The 22,989-nt window shown below is 39.1% G+C and overlaps 1 protein-coding gene across 1 annotated transcript in view; it reads left to right on the top strand.

Annotated features, from left to right (window-relative positions):
- Positions 1-22,989, top strand: part of KIAA0319 (KIAA0319 ortholog) — a 145,376-nt gene that overhangs the window by 65,910 nt on the left and 56,477 nt on the right. The window contains exons 9-13 of the mRNA XM_036742728.1: positions 2,622-2,719; positions 4,512-4,599; positions 5,751-5,843; positions 8,610-8,742; positions 18,835-19,063. Coding sequence (XP_036598623.1) covers positions 2,622-2,719; positions 4,512-4,599; positions 5,751-5,843; positions 8,610-8,742; positions 18,835-19,063 — 641 coding nt within the window. The remainder of the gene's footprint in view (positions 1-2,621; positions 2,720-4,511; positions 4,600-5,750; positions 5,844-8,609; positions 8,743-18,834; positions 19,064-22,989) is intronic.

The raw sequence follows: 22,989 nt of genomic DNA, 5'->3' as shown, positions 1-22,989 counted from the left end.
ATTAGTGAGAATAATGAATCCTCTGAAGTGTTCCTGTTATTAGACTACGCACCGCATATTTCCTATGAGCTAAAACCAATGACTATATTTGATGCAACTATAACTTTTAGTGTGAATTCAAATACATGTAACCACTTTTGTTGTTATTCAGTCTTGTCCAACTCTTTGTGACCCCATTGGGAACTTTTTTTCTCCCTTAATCGTTCTTTTTTCCCAATTATATGTAAAGATTGTTTTCAACATTCACTTTTATAATATTTTGAGTTCTTCCTTCTTCCCTTCCCCCTTCCCAAGATAGCAAGCAATCTGATATAGGTTATACATGTACAATCCTATTAATCATATTTCCACATTAGTCATATTGTGAAAGAAGAATCAGAACAAAAGGGAAAAGCCACAAGAAAGAAAAAACAAACACCCCCAAAAGTGAAAATAGTATGCTTCCATCTGCATTCAGATTCCATAATTCTTTCTCTGGATGTGGATAGCATTTTCCATCATGAGTCTTTGGAATTGTCTTGGATCATTGTATTGCTGAGAAGAGCTAAGTGTATCAAAGTTGATCATTACACTAGGTTGCTATTACTATGTACAGTGTTCTCCTGGTTCTGCTCACTTCAGTCAGCATTGGTTATGTAAGTCTTTTCAGGTTTTTCTGAAGTCTGCCTGTTCATCATTTCTTATAGCACAATAGTAATCCATTACACTCGTATACCAGAACTTGCCTAGCCATTCCCCCGATCTTGGGTATCCCATCAGTTTCCAATTCTTTGTCACCACAGAAGAGCTGCTATAAATATGTTTGTACATGTGGTCCTTTTCCCTTTTTTAATGATCATTTTGTGATACAGACCTAGTAGTGGTATTACTGGATCAAAGGGTATGCACAGATTTATAGCCCTTTGGGCATAGTTCCAAATTGCTCTCCAGAATGGTTGGATCAGCTCATAACTTGGAGTTTTCTTGGCAAAGATACTGGAGTAGTTTGCCATTTCCTTCTCCAGCTCATTTTACAGATGAGGAAATGGAGGCAAATGGTTAAGTAACTTGCCCAGGGTCACACAGCTATTAAGTCTCTGAGGCCAGACACTAGCTGCCTGTAATCACTTTAGGAGATTAATCATTATTCCCACCAATCTAGACCTATCTTTTTCTTTTGTAATTAAGCACCCTAGAAGAAGCCCACTTGTGATCTAGAATGTAGGGTGATAAAAGGAAAGAAGGGCTTTTTTTCTAGAGTGCCCAAGTACGGTGGCTGTGGGTACCTCTAGGGGCTCACTACTACAAACATAGATGTCCTGGTTCCACTGCCTGTGCCAGATACCCCTTCTTTAGGAATGAGGAATTGGGAATTAGCTCAGTTAGCTCAAGTTAGAAAAATAGCTTTAAGATGGATCTGAAATAAACCTTTGTCACCATTAATTTTCCATTTCTGTGCATGCTTTGCATGGGCTCTGGAATAGCAGCTGCCTCAGTCCTGTACCAACACAAACACCCGTGAACAACCTCACTTAGGTCTGTAAGGTAGGGCAATCAGGACTTTGGCCCAGGGTTCCAGCCTCCAGGGGAGTCTGCTTCTTCTTTGTGCTGTCCTGGTACTTTGCCAACCTCTTCCAGCTTGCATCCTTCAGCTGGACCTGGCTTCCTCACCTCCCTCCCTTTCCTTGTGCTGATCTCTTCTTGTCTGATATACTAGTTCCCCTCCCACCTCAAATTCCTTTGTGGGGATGCTTAGGCAATTACCTTCCACATCATTTACCTGTTCCCCGCAGTTCTGGAGAGCCCCAGCTGCTCTGCCCATCACCCTACCTAATCTTTTTCTGCCCTTAAAACCCCCTTAGTGTTCCAGTCTCTTTCCTTCAGCTCACAATAGCACAGACAGAATCTTAAATGTTAGTTCAAGTGGTAGAACCAGAGATTAGCTATATGTTATTTTTTTTGTAGAAAACAATGGAAAAACAAACAAATAAACCCTGTACTCAGGGCAAGGTTATAACTGGTTCAGATCTCTGTGGAGTTGAGGATGTCAACAGGACCTGTAGCCTGGGGTGATGTCCCACCTTGGGGAGACAGGGAGATCTTGAGTTCTGACTAAAATATGTAGCAGCAAAGAAAGACGATACTTTTTTAGTTTTCTGGGATTTTTCTTTAGTGCAAGGATTCTTATCTTGGGGTCTAGGAACTTAGTTTTTCAAGCTATCTTGATAACTGTATTTCAGTATAATTGGTTTCTTTATTAATCCTGTGTTTCATTTTATTCACTTAAAAGCATTATCCCGAAAAGGGGTCCACAGGTTTCACCAGGCCACCAGACAGGTCCATAATGCACAAAAAAAAAATGGCTAAGGAAAGTGCTTTGTAATAGATTTAGTAGACAACCTATCATAAAGCTATTTCAAGCTTTCTACTAAGTCAGAGGGGAATGAGATAGATCGTCTTGTTCTGGAGACATAAAACCTGTTGTTCTAGCCTCGGAGATGAGCTCGAAGATTTGAGGCCAACGTCAATATCAGGGCTTTTGGCTTGAGGTTGTTATTGTCACCCTTCCTCCTAATGTGTGTATGAACTATCACAGAATGAAAAGCTAACAGCTCTTAAGGATGGATTATTTTTCCTTTTAGAAACAAGTTACAACTACAAGTGGAGTTTGATGAGCCATCCTGTGGACTATCAAGGCGAAATTGAACACAAATACATGCCAACTCTTAATCTCTCTCAGGTAAATAGGAAGTGGCCTAATCATGTTCTACTTAGTCCTAGATTTCTGCTAACATTGTCTGGACTCTTTAGTCTTTGAAAGGTCTCTTTTTGGAGCCCTAGTTGTTGTAGGTTTTTATTTTTTTAATTTAATTTTTATTTTTTTAACATTCATTTAAAAAATTTTCGAGTCCCAAATTCTTTCTCTCCCACCAGCCCCTCCCCGTTGAGATGGCAAGTAATATGATATCTATTATACATGTGAGGCTATTCGAAACATATTTCCCTATTAGGCATGTTGCAAAAAAAAAAAAAGCAAGAAAAATAAAGTTTAAAAATGCTTCACTCTTATTCAGAGCTCATCAGTTCTCTCTCTCTGAATGTGGATAGAGTTGTTGTAGATTTGAAAAACCAAGTGGCTTTGTTACTGATTTCCTTCAGTATTGCTACTCTCATGCAGGACATCCTGCTCTTTAAGTTGACTCTAGCGTTGTTCGGTTGTGTCTGACTCTTCATGATCTCATTTGGCCTTTTCTTGGGAAAGATACTTTCTCCATTGCACCACCTCGCTGCTCTGACTCTAACTAGCCTATGTCTGACTTGTGATCTCATTGAAGTCAGGTTACAGAGCTTTTATACCCATTGTCTACTTTCTAGCTATTCCCCTGTAAGCTGAGTTAAACAGATTCTGGGACCTGGTGTCCTGGACTCTCCATAAGGCTCATTTCTTGAGACTGCTGACATTACAAGCCATTAATCCCATCATATGGGGCAGCTAGTTGGTGTAGTGTGCCAGGCCTGGAGTCAGGAAAACTCATCTTCCTGCGTTCAAATCTGTCCTCAGACATTTACTAGCTGTGTGACCTTGGGCAAGTCACTTAACCTTGTTTGCCTCAGTTACCTCATCTGTAAAATGAGCTGGAGAAGAAAATGACAAACCACTCCAGTATCTTTGCCAAGAAAACCCCAAATGGGGTCTCGAAGAGTCAGACACAACTACAACAACTGAACAAGAAATACCATTATATAACGAATATTACTCCATAATGCATGTAAGTACCAAACAGAAGAAAGGATATGGAAGTGGGCACCAACTGCTCCCACAAACTGGGAGCCATTTAATTTATTTTTACTCTTGTGTAGGTGATTATGAATTAAGTTGCTTTTGTGCCCCTTCTTTGGCCACTACTCCTTTATCTGTGTTATCTCTCCCTAGGATGTAAACCCCTTGAGGGCAGAGAAAGTTTCATTTTTTGTATTTGTACTTATCGTAGTGCCTGACGCATAGTAAATATACTATAAATGTTCTTTTCTTTATTCATTCATTCATTCATCTTTTATGACAGTAGCTAATCTGAACACTGCAGATTTTTCTTTATTTGTTTGAATGCCTTAGAGCTCTGCTGGATTTTTTTTTTAATTTTTGGAGGGGGGAAGGCAGGACAATTGGGGTTAAGTGACTTGCTCAAGGTCACGCAGCTAGTGAATGTGTCAAGTGTTTGAGGCCGGATTTGAACTCAGGTCCTCCTGACTTCAGGGCCGGTGCTCTACTCACTGTGCCACCTAGCTGTCCCTCTGTTGGATTTTTTAAAGGACTACTGAGACATTCTGTTTCCTTTAGGACTCTGGTAGGTTTCTGGGCCTGAATTAAAGATTTTTTCATTGAGTCCTTTGTCATGTTCCATCTTTGAGAAGGTGGTTAAGGCATTTGAGCCATGCCTTCAGGTCGATAAGATTTATGCCTTTTCTAGGTGATGAACATTCTGTTTCTCAAGACATGTTTGTGTAACTAGGGAGTTTTCTGTGTATTACAGTTGTCTGTGGGCCTCTATTCCTTCAAAGTGACTGTTTCTGGTGAAAATGCTTTTGGAGAAGGATTTGTAAATGTCACTGTTAAGCCAGGTAAGTGAGTTTAAGAGAATCTGGCTAAGTGGTCCATTTGGTGAGACTTCTTATTGGTTCAAGCTCATCAATCATTTCCATGAGCTTGAGTGACACAATAGTATATTCATTTATCTTTCCTGTGGAGATTGTTCTTTGGTATGAAAATAGTGTAGCAAAAATATGTTTTTTCTAGATTCTCTCCAGCATCTGCTGCTGTGCTGGCATTTGGGTAATATTTATAACAATTGGCTGTCTGAACTTTTGGCTGAACCAAATATCAGGTATCTCTGCCTCTTATTTCTGACATGGATTTTCTCCCTTTTCCCACTAACCCTACCTCCATTCCTTATTATTTACCCATTCTTCCCTACGTAGTGACTCTTTAAGCTGCTTCCAGGTGAGCAGTTAGGGGGGTTAAAGGAGATTTGTGCAGAGTTTTCCACCTTTGCACATACTAAATGAAGTAATGATAATAATAGCCAGAACTTACGTAGTGATTTATGATTAGCAAATCAGTTCGGATACATCTCATTTGATCTTCACAACAACTCTGTGAAATAGGTACTAGTACTGCCCCTCCCCATTTTACAGATGAGGAAACTGAGACTGGGACAGTTAAGTGACTTGTCCAGAGTCATTCAGCGAGTAAATGTCTGAGGGAGGATTTGAACCCATGACTTCCTTTTGACACCGCCCGCAAACTAGCACTATATCTCCCATGCCACCTAACTGCCTTAAAAAGGCATAATGAAGCTTATACTTTTAGAATGTCCCTGAACAGAAATAACTATTGTATGAAAATCTGCCTGTAACACAGGGGACCTAGCCAGCTAACTCTTGAGCTTGATCTAGAACTCAAGACCCCTGATTTCTTATCATAGCACCAAGCATGACCATGTTCAGTGGCTGAGGACTTGGGCATCAGAAGACTTTGGCCGGGTTGGGTTGGGAAGAAAAGGGGAAACTCTAGAAAGAGCTCCTGAACTTCACAAAGAGGCCTGAAGATTTCAAATAGACTTCCCCAGGTGAGACTTACTAGGCAAGCATCATCTCCCCTAGGCTAGAAAAAGAAAATGGAACACTGGTTTTTTGTGGTAATGTGGTAATGAATGTTATACATACAGCTTGCACTTAATTTGATTTCCTTTTTCCTTTTCTCTGTCACAAAGCCGTCAGAACCAATCAGTCCCCGGTAGCAGTAGCTTCTCCCCAAGTACAAGAGCTCTCCCTGCCTACTACTTCGACCTTCATTGATGGCAGTCGTATGTATTGATTGAGTCATCTTTTAGTCCAAACTCTCTGAATGATAGAATTATTGTATGCGGGTCATTCCTTAAGCACAATAGTGCTTCTGTGCTAATCTGATGGATCTTCAGATAGTGAGACATTTTCACAGGAGCATGGGAGTTAGAGCTGGAAGGAAATTAGGCTTTTCTCTTTCAATTTTATGTTATATGTTTCTTCTGTTTTGTTTGGGACTTAGTTTTACTCCATTTAAAGAGTATTTTTAGTCTACCAGGAAATTTTGGTTCAGACCTTTGTTTTGAAGGTAAAATAATTCTAAATAAAATTACCTTTCTTAGTTTTTTCTATTTAACCATTGGAGAATGAATTGTGAGAAATCTTAGCAGCGTTGTTCAGTAAAAAGTGAGTTCCTTGAGGGCAAGGAATCTTTTATTTTTGTTTTTGTATCCCACATTATCCAGCATAGTGTGTCTATCAGCAGAGTAGGCACTTAATAGATGGAATTGAATTGCCTTAAACATTAATCTTTGTGATTTAGGCTTTTAATGCTGTGTGTCTTCAGACTGTATGCCAAGTGTTGGAGTAAGACCAAAGGGGGCTCCAAGGAGGCTGAGCAGACAAATAAGGATCAATTGAGCATGTGTTGTCTCCATGGCTTCATTAAACAAGCTTAGGTTACAACCTGTGTTAGCATTTTATGTCTATTTGATCAAAAAGCTTTTGCCTAGCTGGTAAGTTTAATGAGGCATAGTTTCCTTGATGTGTTCGGAGAATACTGTTCCCCATTAAACCATCCAGCAGGATGAATGTGCAATTCGGCCATTAATGCTTTCATAGATTTTGAACTGGCCTTGAAAACGATAGAAGCCAAATTTATAGGAGCCAGGCAATTTAATTTGAATATGATATAGGCGTTGACAATTGTTTTTCTTTAGCAGTATGAAAACAGGGTCTGTGTTTAATAAGAATGTCAGTTATTGAGAATATTTAAATGAGAAAAAGAGCACTCGATGTTTGTAATTGATCCTCAGGGTAGAATAGAACTTGAGATTGCAAGGGACTGTAGGGAGTACCTAGTCCAGCTTCCTCACTTTGCAAAATGTGGAAACTGAGGCCCAGAGAGGTTAACTTTTTTTCCACATACAGATTGTAAGTAGCAGAGTTAAGATTTGAACAAAGGTAACAACAACTAGCATTTAGGTTTACAAAACGCTGTGCACATGTGATGAGATAGGTGCTATTATTATCCCCATTTTATAGATGGGGAAACTGAAGCAGACAGAGGTTAAGGGACTTGGCCAGGGTCATACAACAGGTTGTCTGAAGCAGAATTTGAACTAAGGGCTTCCTGACTCCAGGCCCCACACTCTACCCACTGTGCCAGGTTTAGTGCTCTTGACACTATACTATGCTGGAGCTGAATAGATCTTAGAAATAATCAAGTCCAGCAATATAATTTTTTAAATGAGAAAATCAAGGCCCCAATAGCACACTAAGGACTCAAAGGTTTGTTCTAGAGCTGGAACTAAAACCAAGAACAAATCTTCTTGCTCCTAGTCCAGTGTTCCATCCGATTCACAAAAAAAGAAAAAACAACCCTGCAGGAAAAATAGGGCAGAGACTATTCCTGATAATTCTGCATATGTGTGGATGGGGTTAGGACAAAAAGTTAGCACTTTGTACTTCCTCTGCTACGCCCTACTCTAGTGCGTCATAGGAGCATGAGCTGAAAGGGACCTCAGAGGCCACCTAGTCCAATGCTGTTATTTTACAGACGAGGAAACTGAGGCCTAAGGAGGCTAATCGATTTGCCACGGTCACACTAGTTGTAAGTAGCAGAGTCAGGTGCTCTAACTCTAAATCCAACAACTTTTCCACTTTACTCTGTTCCCTCTCATATGTCATGGAGCTGACATTTGAATCCTTGAAGGCTTCTTGAAGCAGAAGGGAAATACTAGTGGGTCCTTACAAGCTGTGAAAGTATGGACCTGGCAACATTCCTGTCTTCAAGGGTCAGACTTGGAAGGATGAGCCTGTGATGGCTCATTTACCAGATTACCAGAGTATTGGCCACCAGGCAATGAATTATTTTTTTTGCCACAGCAACTAATGAAGACCATCTGCTAAAGTGTTGAGGGTTTTCATCCACAGCAATGGGGAGAGTCCCTACACCAATGAAATATTGGATCCTTGAGTTGATGTACTTATTATATGTTAAGGTAATTTTATATCCTCAAATGAAGAAATGTATACCTTTGTAATAATCACTAGCATTTATAAGCACTTTAAGGTTTGCAAAATACTTTACACATGTTCTATCATTTGATCCTCACAATAACCCTGTGAGATAGGTATTTTTATGATTCCCGTTGAATATTTCCCCACGGTTACATAGCTAATAAGTATCTGAATGAGGATTTGAACCCAAAATTTCCTGACTTTAATTAAGTACAACATTCTGTCTACTCTGTCATGTAGCTGCCCCAATGTGTATATACCAAAAACACCTGGAAAGATGAATTGGAAAAAAAACTAATCTTGTCTTAATTAAGGGATCATAAGATTTAGCTCTGAAAAGGACCCTACAGGTTATCGAGGCCAACGGTATCATTTTACAGATGAAGAAACTGAGGCCTTGAGAGATTAAATGAATTTTTGCTAGGTCACACCATTGTTGAATGGCAGAGCCTAGATTTTAATTGGGGCATTCTGACTAATACTACCTGCCTCTTCAATTCTTTCTTTTCGTGTTAGTTCTGATTTTCAAAAAATCTTTTATGTAGAAAGTACAGATGATGCTAAAATCGTGAGCTACCACTGGGAAGAAATTAAAGGGCCCCTAAGAGAACAGAAGGCATCAGCTGACTCTGCAGTCTTGCATTTATCTAATCTTGTTCCTGGGAATTATACTTTCAGGTATGTGGGCTGCCTTTCTTTCTTAGCTTTTTTTTTCATAGTACTCTTATTTTGATTCTCAATTGACTTTTGGTCAAATTGTCTTGTATAGCCTGATTCTCCTCCCCAGAGTCAACCATGACAAAAATATTTTACTTCTTTTGGTTTTTTTTTAAGGGTTATGGAAGATCACTAATGGTTTTGGGTAGGAAGCTATCCATGAAACTTTTTTAGACATCCCCACCACCACCACCACCTCCACCATTACCACCATCACAATCATCATCAATTCATGTTCAACAAAACATATTCAACAATATGTCTTGGTTTTATTCTGTTGGATTCAGTGAAACAAGGTCAGTTCTTTAGAGCCAGAGTAAAGCAGTTATATTGATTTATGGGGTAGCATAAAAAATTTATCTGTCTTCTTCTTGACCTGTGCACTCCTGCAGAGAGGTTCTTGAGACTGTTTTGATTTAATTAGAGTTGGTTTTGGTTGGATTGTAAAGTTCTTCCTTAAGAACCTTAATTTTATTGTAAGGTAGGAGGGGTGGTATGTGATTCAATGAATCAATCAAGTTGCCTCACCCTACCTGAAGTAGGTAATAAAATGATAAAATAAAATAAAACTCCAATATCTTAGTGAGGTGAGGATACAACTCAACTGAATCAAATCAAGCACAGGCTTTAGGCTAAGTAGAAAAGTCCTTGAAAGTCTTGGATAAACAGAGAGTTCATGGAAGGTGTATTCAAATGCTGTAGGTCTGTAAAATAAATTGAACTTCCACACAAATATAAGAAACTCAAAAGCATGAATTAACAAACATAAACAAGCAGCAACAGTAAGTTAAAACCTCTCAGGAGGTTAGGGATATTAGGGGGTTCAGCCTCAAAGGAGGTTTTCAGTCAGGGCTAGATAATAGAGATATTGTAGATATTTTCTCAGAATCAAAGAATCTCAAAGGGGAAAGGGACCTCAGAAGTCATCTAGCTCAATCCTGAACAAGATTCAAGCCTATAACATCTCTGATAAGTAGTTGCCTAGACCCTGCTTAGAGACCTCTGCTGAGGGGAAATCTACTACTTCCCAAATATAGATTGGACCTGATGACTCCTTGATCCTTCCCTATAAAAGTTATGACTCTTGATGGCTTCCTGCTTCAGCAATCATTAAGTATCCAGGTATCTCATTCATCAGCTAGTGAGAGTGTCAAGAACTTGATATAGCCTATCTTGAGTCAAGGCAATCAGTACCTGTGCTGTGCCAGGCACACTGTACTAAGCACTGATAATATAAAGAAAGGCAAAAACAGCCCCTCCTCTCAAGGGGCTCACAGTCTAAGGGAGCAGACAGCATGCAAACAACAATGTAAAATATATATATATATTATATATATATATTATATATATACATACATATATATATTATATATAAAATGGATAAAGTGGAGATAGTTGACATAAGTGGACCCTTGTTAACCCCTTTCTTCCTCTTGTTTTGTCCCCATTTGAATGTAAGCTCATTGAGGGTAGAGATTTTCAGTTCTCTTTGTCCATTTATATTTGCTGTCATAGATCTAGTGATGGAAGGGACCTTAAAGACCATTTCATCTGGCCCCCTTATTTTACAGATAGAAGAACCGAGGCTCAGAGAGATGAAGTGACTGGCTCAGAGTCAGACAGGTAGTAACGGACAGAATTGGAATGGATGTATCAAAGACAGTGCATCTTTTTAAGTGATTATTATGCGCTAAGCCCTGTGCTGAGTTCTGGGGACATAAATAGAAACACAAAAATAGTGTCTGCCAGAGTCCTTTGAAACAGGAAAGCTTGATGATGCCATCAAGGATCATGACTTTTATAGGGAGGGGTCAAGGTCTCATGGAGGTACTTGTGATTGATCTCCTCTCTCTAGTGTCACAGATGGGAAGATGTGAGAGCTTGGGGATGAGAGATGGGGGTTGGGAGGAGAGGGATTAGGGGAGGAAGGGATTCCTCTGTATTGTATAAGCACAAAGTAAGGAAGATTACAGTGATTCCTAGAAAAGAAAAGAAAATGCAAAGGCAAGGGAACTTAGTCCCCCTCAATAAAGATATTAAATGTGTATGTATATGCTACATGACATATAATATATGCATATAAAATATATAATATATCCATACATATATACACACGCAGAATTATATAGTTGTATATAATCATTATACATAAATATATAATTTATATCAAGATCATAGAATACTATACTACAATTATATATGAAGACTATAAAGTGAACTAGAAAAATGTATTTGACTATGATAGTAATTATATATTTATATGTATTATATATAATATATACATGTATGAATAACATAGTAATATATTTATATGAATTACAATCATATGTATAATAATAATACATGTGTACATATAAGTATATGTGTAAAATGTGTATAAATCTATATTACTATCATAGTCATATAAATTTTTCCGGTTTACAGTCTTCATACTTAATTGTATTATAGAATACTAAGTGTAATGTAATATTCTGTGACATTGATATATCAACAATTATTCAGCCATTCCCCCAAATTCGACTCTAATAATTGTTTCAGTTTTTCTCAATTACAAGTGATTCTACTATCAAAAAACTTCGAATAACTAGTTTTTCTCATTTTTAATATGGAGAGGATATATTTCCAATATGATTATTGGGTGAAAGGCAATGAGTATTTTTGTAGGGTTTATAGCATATAACTAGATTGTTTTCCCAAAAGGTTCTACTTATTTCAGTTCCATCTTTGGTACACAAGTATGCTTGCTTCTGCATAAGTCTGTCAACATTCACATTATATTTTTTCACATAATTATTTTGTCCAATTTAAAAGGTATGTATGAGGGGATAATTCAAAGTTTTTCAGGTTTGCATTTCTTTGGCTGTTAATGAAGTTGAACATTTTTTTTTCAAGTGATTATAATTTACCTTCAGCAAATCAAATCAACAAGTTGATGACCATTGCCAACCAACAAACAACAAGCCTCTAACATGCGCCAGGCACTGTGCTAAGCATTGGAGGTACAAAGAAAGGCAAAAGACATCCTCTGTTCTCAAGGAATTCACTATCTGGTAGGGGGAGACCATATGCAAAAAAAGTTCAAATAAGATACTGATAGGATAAATTGGAGAAAATCGGTGGAAGGAAGGCCCTAGCATTAAGGGGGATTGGGAAGGGCTTCTTGTAGGAGGTGGGGTTTGGGCAGGAACTTGAAGGAAGCCAGTGATGTTAGGAGAGGAAGACATGAGGAGGCAGAGAATTCCAGGCATGGGAAACAGAGAAAATGCCTGGGGTCAGGAGATAGACTGTTTTGTGAGATGAACAGCAGGGAGGCCAATATTAACTGAACCAAAGAATAGGTGGGGTACGGTAAGGTATAAGATGACTGGAAAGAATGCCAGGGTTATAAAGGGCTTTGAACATCAAAAGGAAAATTCAACATTTGGTCCTGAAGGTGATAGGGAGTTCAATAAACTGGAGTTTATTGGATAGCAGGATGATGTGGTCAGTCCTGCAGTTTAGGAAGATCAACTTGACAGCTGAGTGGAGAATAGACTGGAATGGGGAGACACCTGAGATAGGGAGAGCAGCCAGAAGATTATTGCAATAGTTGGGGCATGAAGTGATTAGGGCATGGCATACCGCAGTGGTGAGAATGGGAGCATATGAGATATGTTAAAGATGTTGCCATGGTCAGGATTTGGCAACAGATTATATATGACTGGTGAGAGAGACGGGAGTCCAGGATGACACCAAGGTTGTGAATCTGGGTATATGGGAGAATGATACAAAATTACAAGTTGTTGCTTTTGTTTGAATATTTCATTCATTCATTTAAGCTCCTTGAGAATGAGTGTTGTTTCATTCTTTGCTCACATCCCCAGCACCCATCACAGTGCCTGACACATAGCAGGCGCTTAATAAATGCTTTTTAATTGATCAAAAATGTTTATTCACCACGTACCATTATGCACAATGCCCTGTAGATAACAATGATGGGAAACAACAAATATTCCTTGATGTCAAAGCATTTACTACAGGGAGACAACATGTACATAGTTAAACATAATGCAAAATGATAAGAACAAAGGAGAGATCTGGAAAAATATTGTAGAAATTTTAAATAGAGAAAAATCAAGTTCACTGGGGATATGTTTCATGAAGGGTGTTGGCACCTGAACTTTTCCTTAAAGAAATAGAAAACTTTTAACAGGTAGAAATGAAGGGAGTATATTCCAGGGATAGGGGAACTTGAATGCTAAGTTTAGGAAAAAGTCAAGGTTGACTACAAAATATTAAGTGTGGAAAAGGTAGTTTGGAATAACATTGTTAAGGCCTTTAAATGACAGGTTAAGGAGTTTATATTTGATCCAGTAGACAAGGAGCTGAGGAGTTTTGAGTGGAGAAGTGACAAAGACTTGTGCATTAGGAAAATTGTGGGGCAACTGTGACAGTTGTATGAGGGACGGACTGAAGAGGGGAGAGAGCAGAGCCAATAATTTCTATAATATGTGTGTGTGTGTGTGTGTGTGTGTGTGTGTGTGTGTGTATCTGTCTGTCTGTCTTTCTATCTATCTATACTTTCTACACAAAAGAGAGTTGTGGCAGGCCTGAATTAGAGTGATGGAGGTGTTAGAAAGGAGAGGATAGTTATGAGGGCAATTTTGCAGGCTGAACTGACATGAATGTGCTAAGAGAGAGAGAGAGTGAGAGAAAGTAAGAAAGTCCAAGGTGGTTTAAAGGTTTGGAGCATAAGGCCTGTAACAATAGTGGTGTCTTCAACAGAAATAGGAAAATTGGAAATAGAAGCTGCTTTTGCAGAGAAGAAGACTGAGTGGGCATGACTTTCTAAAAATTCCACAGTGAAATGCAGTTCAAGTTAATGTAGAAGACAGTTGGTTGGGGTGGGAGATGGTAGGGTCAACGGAAAAGGGTGGATAGGGAAGACCATAGCATGTTTGTAGATAATGGAAAGGAATTATTAGACCAAAAATTTAAATCTGAAATGAGTCTGAAAGGCTAAGCCTCCCATTTTACAGATGAAAAACTGAGGCCCAAAAGTTCAAACCCCAACCCTGGGTTACACCCAACAGCCACCTTCTTAACTTCTCTTTGTCTACTGCTAAAAAAGTTTGAGTAAGTGATAAAAAGCAGTCTATGCCTTTTCTTTGGCTGTCCCCCATGCATGAAATGTTTTTCTTCCTGCTCTCCAATTCCTCGTTTCCCTGACTTTCTTCAAGATTCAGCTCAAATCTCACCTTCTGCAAAAGGCCTTTCCCAGCCCTTCTTTCCCCCACTGTTGATGTCTTCCCTCTGAGATTATCCCCCATTTACACTACCCTGGCCCCTCCTTCTCAGTCTTCTTCATTCCATATGTCACCTTATAGTTGTGGGCTTTTTCCTGGACCCTCTTATCTTTTCCTTCTATGCTATCTCACATAGTCTCAGCAGCTCCCATGGGTTCAATTATCATCTTTATGTAGATGATTTTCAGATCTATCCCTACTTTTTTCCTGGGGTCCAATCCTGTATTACTGCCTGCCTATTAGATATCTTGAATTGGGTGTCCCATGAGCACATCAAATACAGAATAGAACTTATTACCATTTTTGTCGGTTAGTCATGTCTTACTCTTTGTGACCCCATTTGGGGTTTTCTCCAGCTTATTTTACAGATGAGGAAACTGAGGAAACCAGGGATAAGTGACCTGCCCAAGGTCACAAAGCTAGTAAGGTTTGAACTCAGGAAAATGAGTCTTCTGGACTCTGGGCTGGGCAGTCTATCCACTGCGCTACCTATCTGCCCCCTCCCCCAAACCTTTTCTTCTTCTGAACCTCCCTATTACTCCCTAAAGAGTAATACCACCAAATTCATGACCTCAGTGTCATGCTTGACTCCTTACTCTCATTCACTGCATTTATCCTATCAGGCACCAGCTCTTGTTTCTCCCTTCGTAACTCCTCCTTCTCTTCACCCCCATAGCCATTACCCTAGTTGAGGCTTTCAACATCTCTCACCTGTATTATTGCAATAGCCCTCTAATTGGTCTGCATTGTTTGAGTCTCTGCTTACTCCAATCCGTTTGCCAAAGTGATTTTTCTAAAGTGGAGGTCTGATCTCACCATGTCTCCCATTGCTCATTGATATCCAGCAGCAGCCTTTTACTCCCAGGACCAAACAGAAAATCCTCTGTTGGCATTTGAAGCTCTTTGTAACCTGCTCCTTTTCTACCCTTCTAATCTTCTCACATTTTCCTTCTTTCCACATACTCTACAATCTAGCTACACTAGCCTTTTTGCTGTTCCTCACATGTGGCACCCCATCTCTCAAGTCTGTGCCTTTGTACTGGCTTTCTCCATTTATGGAATGCTCTGATGTGACCCCTCTGATTTAGTTTCCCCTAACTTCCTTCCAGACCCAGCTCAACTCCCGTTTTCTGTAGAAGACCTTTCCCAGTCTCCCCAGCTTGCTAAAGCCACCCCTTCTAAGATTTACTTTTTATCAATCCTGTACATATCTGGTAAGTATCTATTTCTTTGCGTATTGGTCTGTCTATTAGAATGTCAACTTCCTGAGGGCAGGAATTGTTTTTACCTCTCTTTGTATCTTCCAATGATTAGAGCCGTGCCTGGTACATAGTAGGTGCTTAATAAATTACTTTTGATGGCTTATCGAGTGACTTACCCCAAATCCCTAATGTAGGGAAAAAAAAGAATGCATCTCCTCATTCCATAAATAATATTATGACCTCTTAGGGATAAAAAAGGAAAAACTGATTGTCTTGAAATGTGTCAGTGCCACTAGTTCTTAGATTCTTCGGTAGAGAAATGGCCCCATCTCATTGATTTCATTTTATAAATGTCTATGACAACCCCAGTTCTCTGTTTAAGTTCAATTTTCTTTTTGGGGGCTGTCAGCAATAGTATCATTTGAACATAGGCTTTTCAATCAATTGATCAACATTTATTTTTATTTTTTGAATAGTATTTTTTCCCAATTACATGTAAAGACAATTTTTTAACATTCATTTTTAAAAATTTTAAGTTATAAATTCTCTCCCTCCCTCTCTTTCCCCCTTCTGCTGGTCTGTGGCTCCATTCTCTCATCCTCTCCTAGGGTCTACCTCTTCCTGCCCAACTCCTGTGGAGTCATGGGCTGGCAGAGGACTTACAAGTGTGGAGATAGTGTATTGCTGTGGAAGAAGGGTACAGCCTCCACCAGCCCCACCCTCCATGAGTGCATGGGGTTCAACTCTGGTTGTGTTGCCCTAGTTATGGCTCTGCTTTTCTCCAGGATGTCTCTGTTCTGTTACTGTTCCCATTACAAAGAGAAGGATTTCTCAAAAATCAAGGGTGGGTTTTTTCTTGTCCTACCCGAAAGTCTCCAGTTGCTTTCATGTGATACTAGTCCCTAGCAATCTATACTATGAAAGAGTTACTTAGATAACATGCCATCCAAAAAACCTGCAAAAGAATAACCAGTGCTTCTAACCACTAAACATCAAAGATTAATTAGTAGAGTCAAGATGTTTATTTTTCCTTTAAAGCAAAATGAGAGAAAAATAATTTCAATGGGTAGTTGAAAGATGTGAGTTAAATTAACATAGGAAACTGAAATGTTAACTCTTTTTCAATGGTAAATGCCAAAGCTTTAAGGAAGCCATGCTAGATTTTGTTGTTGTTTTCCCCAGGTATAGAATGCATTGATTTGAAGTTCTTTTTACATTCTAAAGTCAGCTTTGTGGAGGAACCAACTGTTCCTCCATTTAATTTGGAGTCAGAAGACCAGGTTTAAATCTCACTTCTGCCGCTTACTGCTTGTGTCTCACTTAATCTTGCCAAGCCTCAATTTTCTCAACCCTAAAATGAGAGAGTTAGAATAGGTGGTCTCTGAGGACCTTTCTAGCTCTAAGTCTATGCTACTATGGTAGGGTGTTTGTTTCACTCATGTAGGTTATGTGTACATCCACATATGTTTGTCTAAATGTGTCTCTCAAGGAAGCACAGATCTTTGACTCTTAACCATTTCCTTTCCAAGGAAACTTTGATTCCCTCCAGGAGAGGAACAGGAGACTGGGACCAGGAAGCTGACTTACTGTGTTCTCCTCACAGAGGAGACACAAATATAGAATATACATACATACACACACACAGTGTATGTATGCATGTATATGTATGTAGATACATACTTATAAATGTACACATATAGACAGACCTACATGAATGTGTATACATACACATGTGTGTATAAATGTATATGTATATAGGGGTATGTATATATGTGTGTCCACACATACATACACACATACACACACATATAATTTTTAAGTTCAAGTTGCTTTTCTTGGTTTCTATCCCTCTACCAGGAAGGAATGCCCTAAGCAATATCTAAAGGCTTGATTCTACCAAATTCTAGTTATATAAAATACATTATGCACACACATGTATGTGTATGTATATATATATATATATTTATATATACATATAGTATGTATACACACATATATATTTTGAATAGCAAATAAACACATTTAATCAAGCTGATCACAAACAGAAATTAGAGAGATAAGAATATACTAAACAATAAACAAGTAAATGAGCTTTCCTGCTGGGAGTGAGATATCTCAGCTCAATGAGAGAATATTAATATAACCCAAGGGGAAATTCCTTAAAGTCATTAGTGCCTCAAGCTGGAAATAAGGATATGCTTAAGGCCCTGGCTCCTTTACATGTTGGCTTCTTTTCCAGAGTCTTTCTCCTGGACCACCAAGGCCTTCGCACTGAAGAGAACAGCATGTGTCCTTTCTCAAAGCTGGGAGCCAGAAGGACTCTTCTCTCCCAAGCTCTTGCCAACTCTGCCCCTCACATAGGCACAGAGCGTTGAATAATCATTCTCTCTACGAAAGAGGAGAGTCTTATGCAAATACCTATGCCTGAGCCCCAGGTTACACTAAGATCTTTTGATCTAATATATTCTCAAATAATGTACCACATTCTCCATTATGCCTTCCCAGGTGATCATTTGTTTCTGTAGTCCTAATTAATCCACACGTGAAACTTAAAGCTAACTTAGCAACTTCCTGCAACAGGTGTGGACCCACCCACAGAAAACATAAACCTCAGCTTAGTTTATTGTTTTTACTCTGTTGCCAAGATATCCTTTTACACTATTTTCCTTCAATACTGTTGTAATAGATGGTAAATTATTGATAAAGGTTTTGTCTGGGTGACATGATGTTGTGGAAAAAGCACTAGATTTAGAGGATTTGGCTTTGATTCCTAGCCTTGATACTGTGTGACTTTGGACAGGTCACTTAATATGTCTGGGATTCAGTTCTTCATTGGATTCAAAAGAGAAGTTTATAATAAATAACCTCTGGGTTCCCTTCAAGCTCTAAGGCTATGATGTTAATTCTCTTTGCATAGGACAGCATGTAAAGAAATATATGACCTGGTTTTTTTTTTTTTTTACAATGGTGATGTGTTGGAAATGAGATGCTGTCTTGCTTTGTAGCAGTCAATTGTCACAGAAAGGCCTATTGGGTCCCTTCTATTATTTTTGATAGAAGTATTTATTTCTTACTCTGCTGAGATCTAGAACACTGGATCTAATATCATCATTATTTAAACAAAACAGTCATATCTCTTTATCTTTCAGAAACACCTTTTCCATTTTTATGTTCATCACCTTTTCCTCAACCCTATGGAAGGTACTTCTTTACCTTCAAAATATCTTCAAGGCTTTCCTCACTTTAGTCCCATCTTCAAACTCCTTGCTTCCTTTACCTTAATATATCCCTAACAGACTTACCTACTGGGTAATCTAACTCTGAAAGCTATAAACCGTAAGAAGAATCAGGCATCTAAGCTTAAAATTTGGGAAGTAGGGAGGTTCTCCTAATACCAACGTAATGAATTTTCTTTCCCTCTCTTTTTCTCTCCTTTTTCCTCTCCTTTCCTCCCTTTTTCCCTCTTCCTCTCCCCCTCTCCCCCTCCCTTCCCCCTTCCTTTTTCTCTCTCTTCCCACCCTTCTACTCTCTCTCCCTCTCCCTCCCTCTCATTCTCCTCTCCATAGGTTAACGGTAATAGATTCAGATGGAGCTGCAAACTCTACTACCGCGTCACTAATAGTCAACAAGCCTGTGGACTATCCCCCTCTTGCCAATGCAGGACCAAACCAGGTGATAACTTTACCACAGAACTTTATCACCCTCAATGGAAACCAGAGCAGCGATGACCACCAGATTGTCAGCTATGAGTGGTCGCTGAGCCAAGATAGTAAAAGCAAAGTAGTAGCCATGCAGGTAAGTTCTTGTTTATGGGCATCAGAAGAATTTGCCTCTGTCTTTCATCAGTTGAATCTGGATTTCGTTTTGGGGCCTGGGAAGATGAGTTCAGAAGTGTCTTTATTCTGAAAATGAAAGAGGAACACAGACAGTCCTAGTGTTATGAAGGTGTGGGATTGCAAATATGTAAATATGGGATTTCCATATGTAAAAATTGAATCAATTTTAGTAGTTCAGCTCTACGTGTCTCATAAGTGATTGAATGAATGAATGAAAAAGTTATTAGGCAATTACTAAGTACACGGCACTGTGTTAAGCATTAGGGATATAAATTTAAGCAAGAAAGATACTCCCTGCCCTCAAGAAGCTTCTATTCTATCAGGGGAAGACAGTGTATGTAGGGGAACTTGAAGGTAGAAAGCAAGAAGCAGGTCTAGATTCAAGAGTATGGAGCTTAGCATTAGTTAACAGTTTGGTATTTCAACCAAGAAAGTTATTGTGGTCTTAGACTATATTAAGATAAGTAAAATACCCAAGTCATACTGCATTTGCAGTACTGTGTTCAGTTTTAGACTTGGTATTTTTTTTGGTATTGATTTTGAAGAGGACCAAAATGGCTTCAATATGTTGGGGACAAGGTATCCCTGTGGCTGATCAGACCAACACAAGCTCGGAAACCTCTACTACAAGTCAGGCACAAATAGTCCATATGAACATTTGGAGAAGATATGTCTCTAAATTTACACATATCACTTTTTTTAAGCTACTGCAATTCTATTTTGCTCATAGAGCATGGCACCTTCTTTGAGGCAGGCACACTCTGCTGGGTGATCCTGTGCCAGTGTCTCCCATGCATCACAGTTGCTTCCAGGGTTCTTCAGAGAGACCTTGAGAGTGGCCAGTTTTGGACACCACACTTAAGGAAAGCTATTGATAAACTGGAGACTGTCCAAAGGAGGATTAGTAGGATGGTGAAGGATGATGAGTTCATGTCATATGGTAATTTGCTGGAACTAGGGAGAAGAAAAGACTTCTAGGAGGGTACCCAGTAGCTGCCTTCAATTATTTGAAAGGTTGTCATGTGGAAGAGGGGATATACTTTGAATTGCTTGGCCTCAGGGGGAATAAATAGAAGCAGTTGATACAAGGTATAAAGAGACTTGATGTAAGAAAAAACTTCTTAACAATTAGAGCTGGCCAAAGTGGAATGGTTCGCCTTGGAAGGTTGTGGTTTCCTCCTCAAGCAAAAGTTGAACGACCACTTGACAAATGTATTGTAGATGGGATTCTTATTCTGGCACAGGTTGGAATAGATGACCTCTGAAGTCCCTATCAAATCTGAGATTCTGTGATTCTGCCATTGGGACCCTTACATAGAGATTCCAACCTCACAATCTCCAGTGTGTTCTAAGAAGAAGTAGGAATAGCATGGGACTATGGGGTTTAGAGCTGGAAGGGACCTTGAAAGTCATCTGATCCAACACCCTGTTTTTACACATGAGAGAACTGAGACTGGAGCAGTAAAGTGACTTGCCAAAGGTTACAAGAAGAAAGCAGCACAGCCAGGATTCAAATCCACATCCTCAGACTTGAAATCAAGCCCACTTTCTACTGTATCTGGTCTTTTCAGTATTATGAATTTGTGATGTGGCATGAAGCTCTCACCTTTTTCAAATCTTTAAAAATAGTTTGGAATATTTTTAGGTCTTCCCTTGGTCCTACACAGGAATAGAATTGCTACCCATAGCCTCCCTCATTTTGAGACTACTTTGTGAAGTGAGCTTTCTTGGACGGCATTGTATCCTAGGATCTAAACTTTATGGGAAAGAAAGAAGGGAGGGAGAGAGCAGAGCGAAAGAAAAAAAGACAAAGCAGAGCACTCAGTCTATTAGGGTGACTGACTCAAGCTCATTCTTTAGGCCTGGTAGACCCCTTCTACCCATTTAGACTGAGGCTCTTTGGGAGAGCTGTTGCTTTTATGTCTGATATTTTTCGTCTTCTTCACTTTGGCCTGAGGTTTCTTGAATGTCTAATGAAGAATTATACCTCGATCCTCAGCTTCCTTCTCAAAGAGGACCAATAACATCACAAGGATGATGTCTTGACATGCATGAACAAAGATGAGAAGAGCAGTTGGACTAGGCCTGTTCTCTCTGTACACAAAGAGAGACCAAGCTGGAGGTGGCACAACCTTGAGGGTATGGAGGGATCAAATGGAAGCCATTTTATAGAAGGGAGGACCAAAAGCTTAGAAAAAAATCATGGATGTTATTACTATTGGAAAGGCCTCTGAGAGAATATCAGTAATGACCCACATGCCAACTTTCCCAGCTCTCCAGAATCTTCTGAGAATATTTTAATATATTGAGAACATTCTTGATAAAGGCATGCAAAGGGAACAAGTATGATTATGAAAATTATACTCTATAACAAACCACATCCTAGCATAGTAGAGTGAGCACTGCATTTGGAGGCAGGGGACTTGAATTTGAATCCCAGTTCCTATCTCTATGGTCTTAGATAACTCACTTAACCTCTTTGGCCTCAGTTTCCTCAATTTTAGATTAAATGACATCTGAAGTCTGCTTTATTCCCCTGATCCAACATCCCTGAAGGAACACAGTTGTAGAGAATACAAGATTGCACTGTGTATGTTGATTTTTTAATTAACTAAATTAATTAAAAACATTTTATTTTATAGAACAAAATGCCATTCCAACAAGATGTCAAGATGCCAGATGTCAGATGCACCAAATATAACTTTGTTAAATAACTCTTGATTATTAACCTCAAATGAGGCTTAAAACAAGGAGTTGTACGTCTGCCTAAGTTGTTTGCCAGTGCAGTGTCCAAATGGAAGAGAGATATCCTTAGAGATAGGGAGGTACTCCAGATGCTTGTCTTCGTGGATGGTATTGTGCTGATTGTATCATGCCTTGATATCATGCAGAGCCTCCTAAATGAGATTAACAATTACTTAAAAGATTTAGGCTTAATTTTCTGAACAGAAAAAAAAAGCAGAGGAAAAAATACATGTTGATCAGACTATAATATGTATGGAGCTGGTGTATCAGTGCATTTATCTTGAACAGACATTAGAAACAGATAATGAATTGGGCCTGTTGAATCATGTAATGGCAACAGTCTCAGAGGAACTAAAATGATTGGCCATCTAAATGGCAGTGGGGATCTGCTTGATAGGGTTGAACAGGTTACAGTACATCACCAGTGAAAAATCGTTAAGAGTAGGTAAAAATATCACCAAAGAGATGCATGACTAGAAGAGGGGGGCTGATCATGTAGCAACGTTGAGGGATGGACAGCTTGTGCACACGTACATTCATCATGGTATCACATTGAGGGGACCCTCTGTGGAGGATTCATGGGAGGATATGGACAAAAGTTATACAGAAAGAGAAGGTATGGATGGGTAGTGATTTGTATTGTCAGAGAGATCATGGGTCTACTTGAGTGTTGAAGTCAGCATCAAGGAAGGATATTTTATTGAATCATAAAGTGTTCCAGATCATCTAATTTTACAAAGGAGGAAACAGGCTCAGAGAGGTTACACAGATTATATATATATATATGTACAGAAACAAGGAAACTCTGGGATAGAATGATGGATGGAGAAGCAGACTGAGAAATGTAGACACAAGGACTAAAACACAGATGTAGAGAAGACGGAAGTATGTACATGGCTGAGATACTAGCCACGAAATTAAGAGAAACAGACAAAATATCATGGTGGAAAGAGTGCTAGACTTAGAGATCTGTGTTTCAGTTTCGGATGTTGGAATCACCACTAGCTAGCTACTATGGTCACTATGCCTTTTTTGACCTCAGTTTCTTGATCTATAAAATGGGAGAATTGGACTAGATAACCTTTAAAGTCCTTAACTAACTCCAAAAATCTATGATCTATAAACATCTCAGTTCAATTT

This window comes from Trichosurus vulpecula, chromosome 1 (genome assembly GCF_011100635.1).
Source record: "Trichosurus vulpecula isolate mTriVul1 chromosome 1, mTriVul1.pri, whole genome shotgun sequence".
Taxonomy (NCBI): Eukaryota; Metazoa; Chordata; class Mammalia; order Diprotodontia; family Phalangeridae; genus Trichosurus; species Trichosurus vulpecula.
The sequence above is the reverse complement of the archived record's forward strand: the minus strand, read 5'-3'. Positions and strand labels throughout refer to the sequence as shown.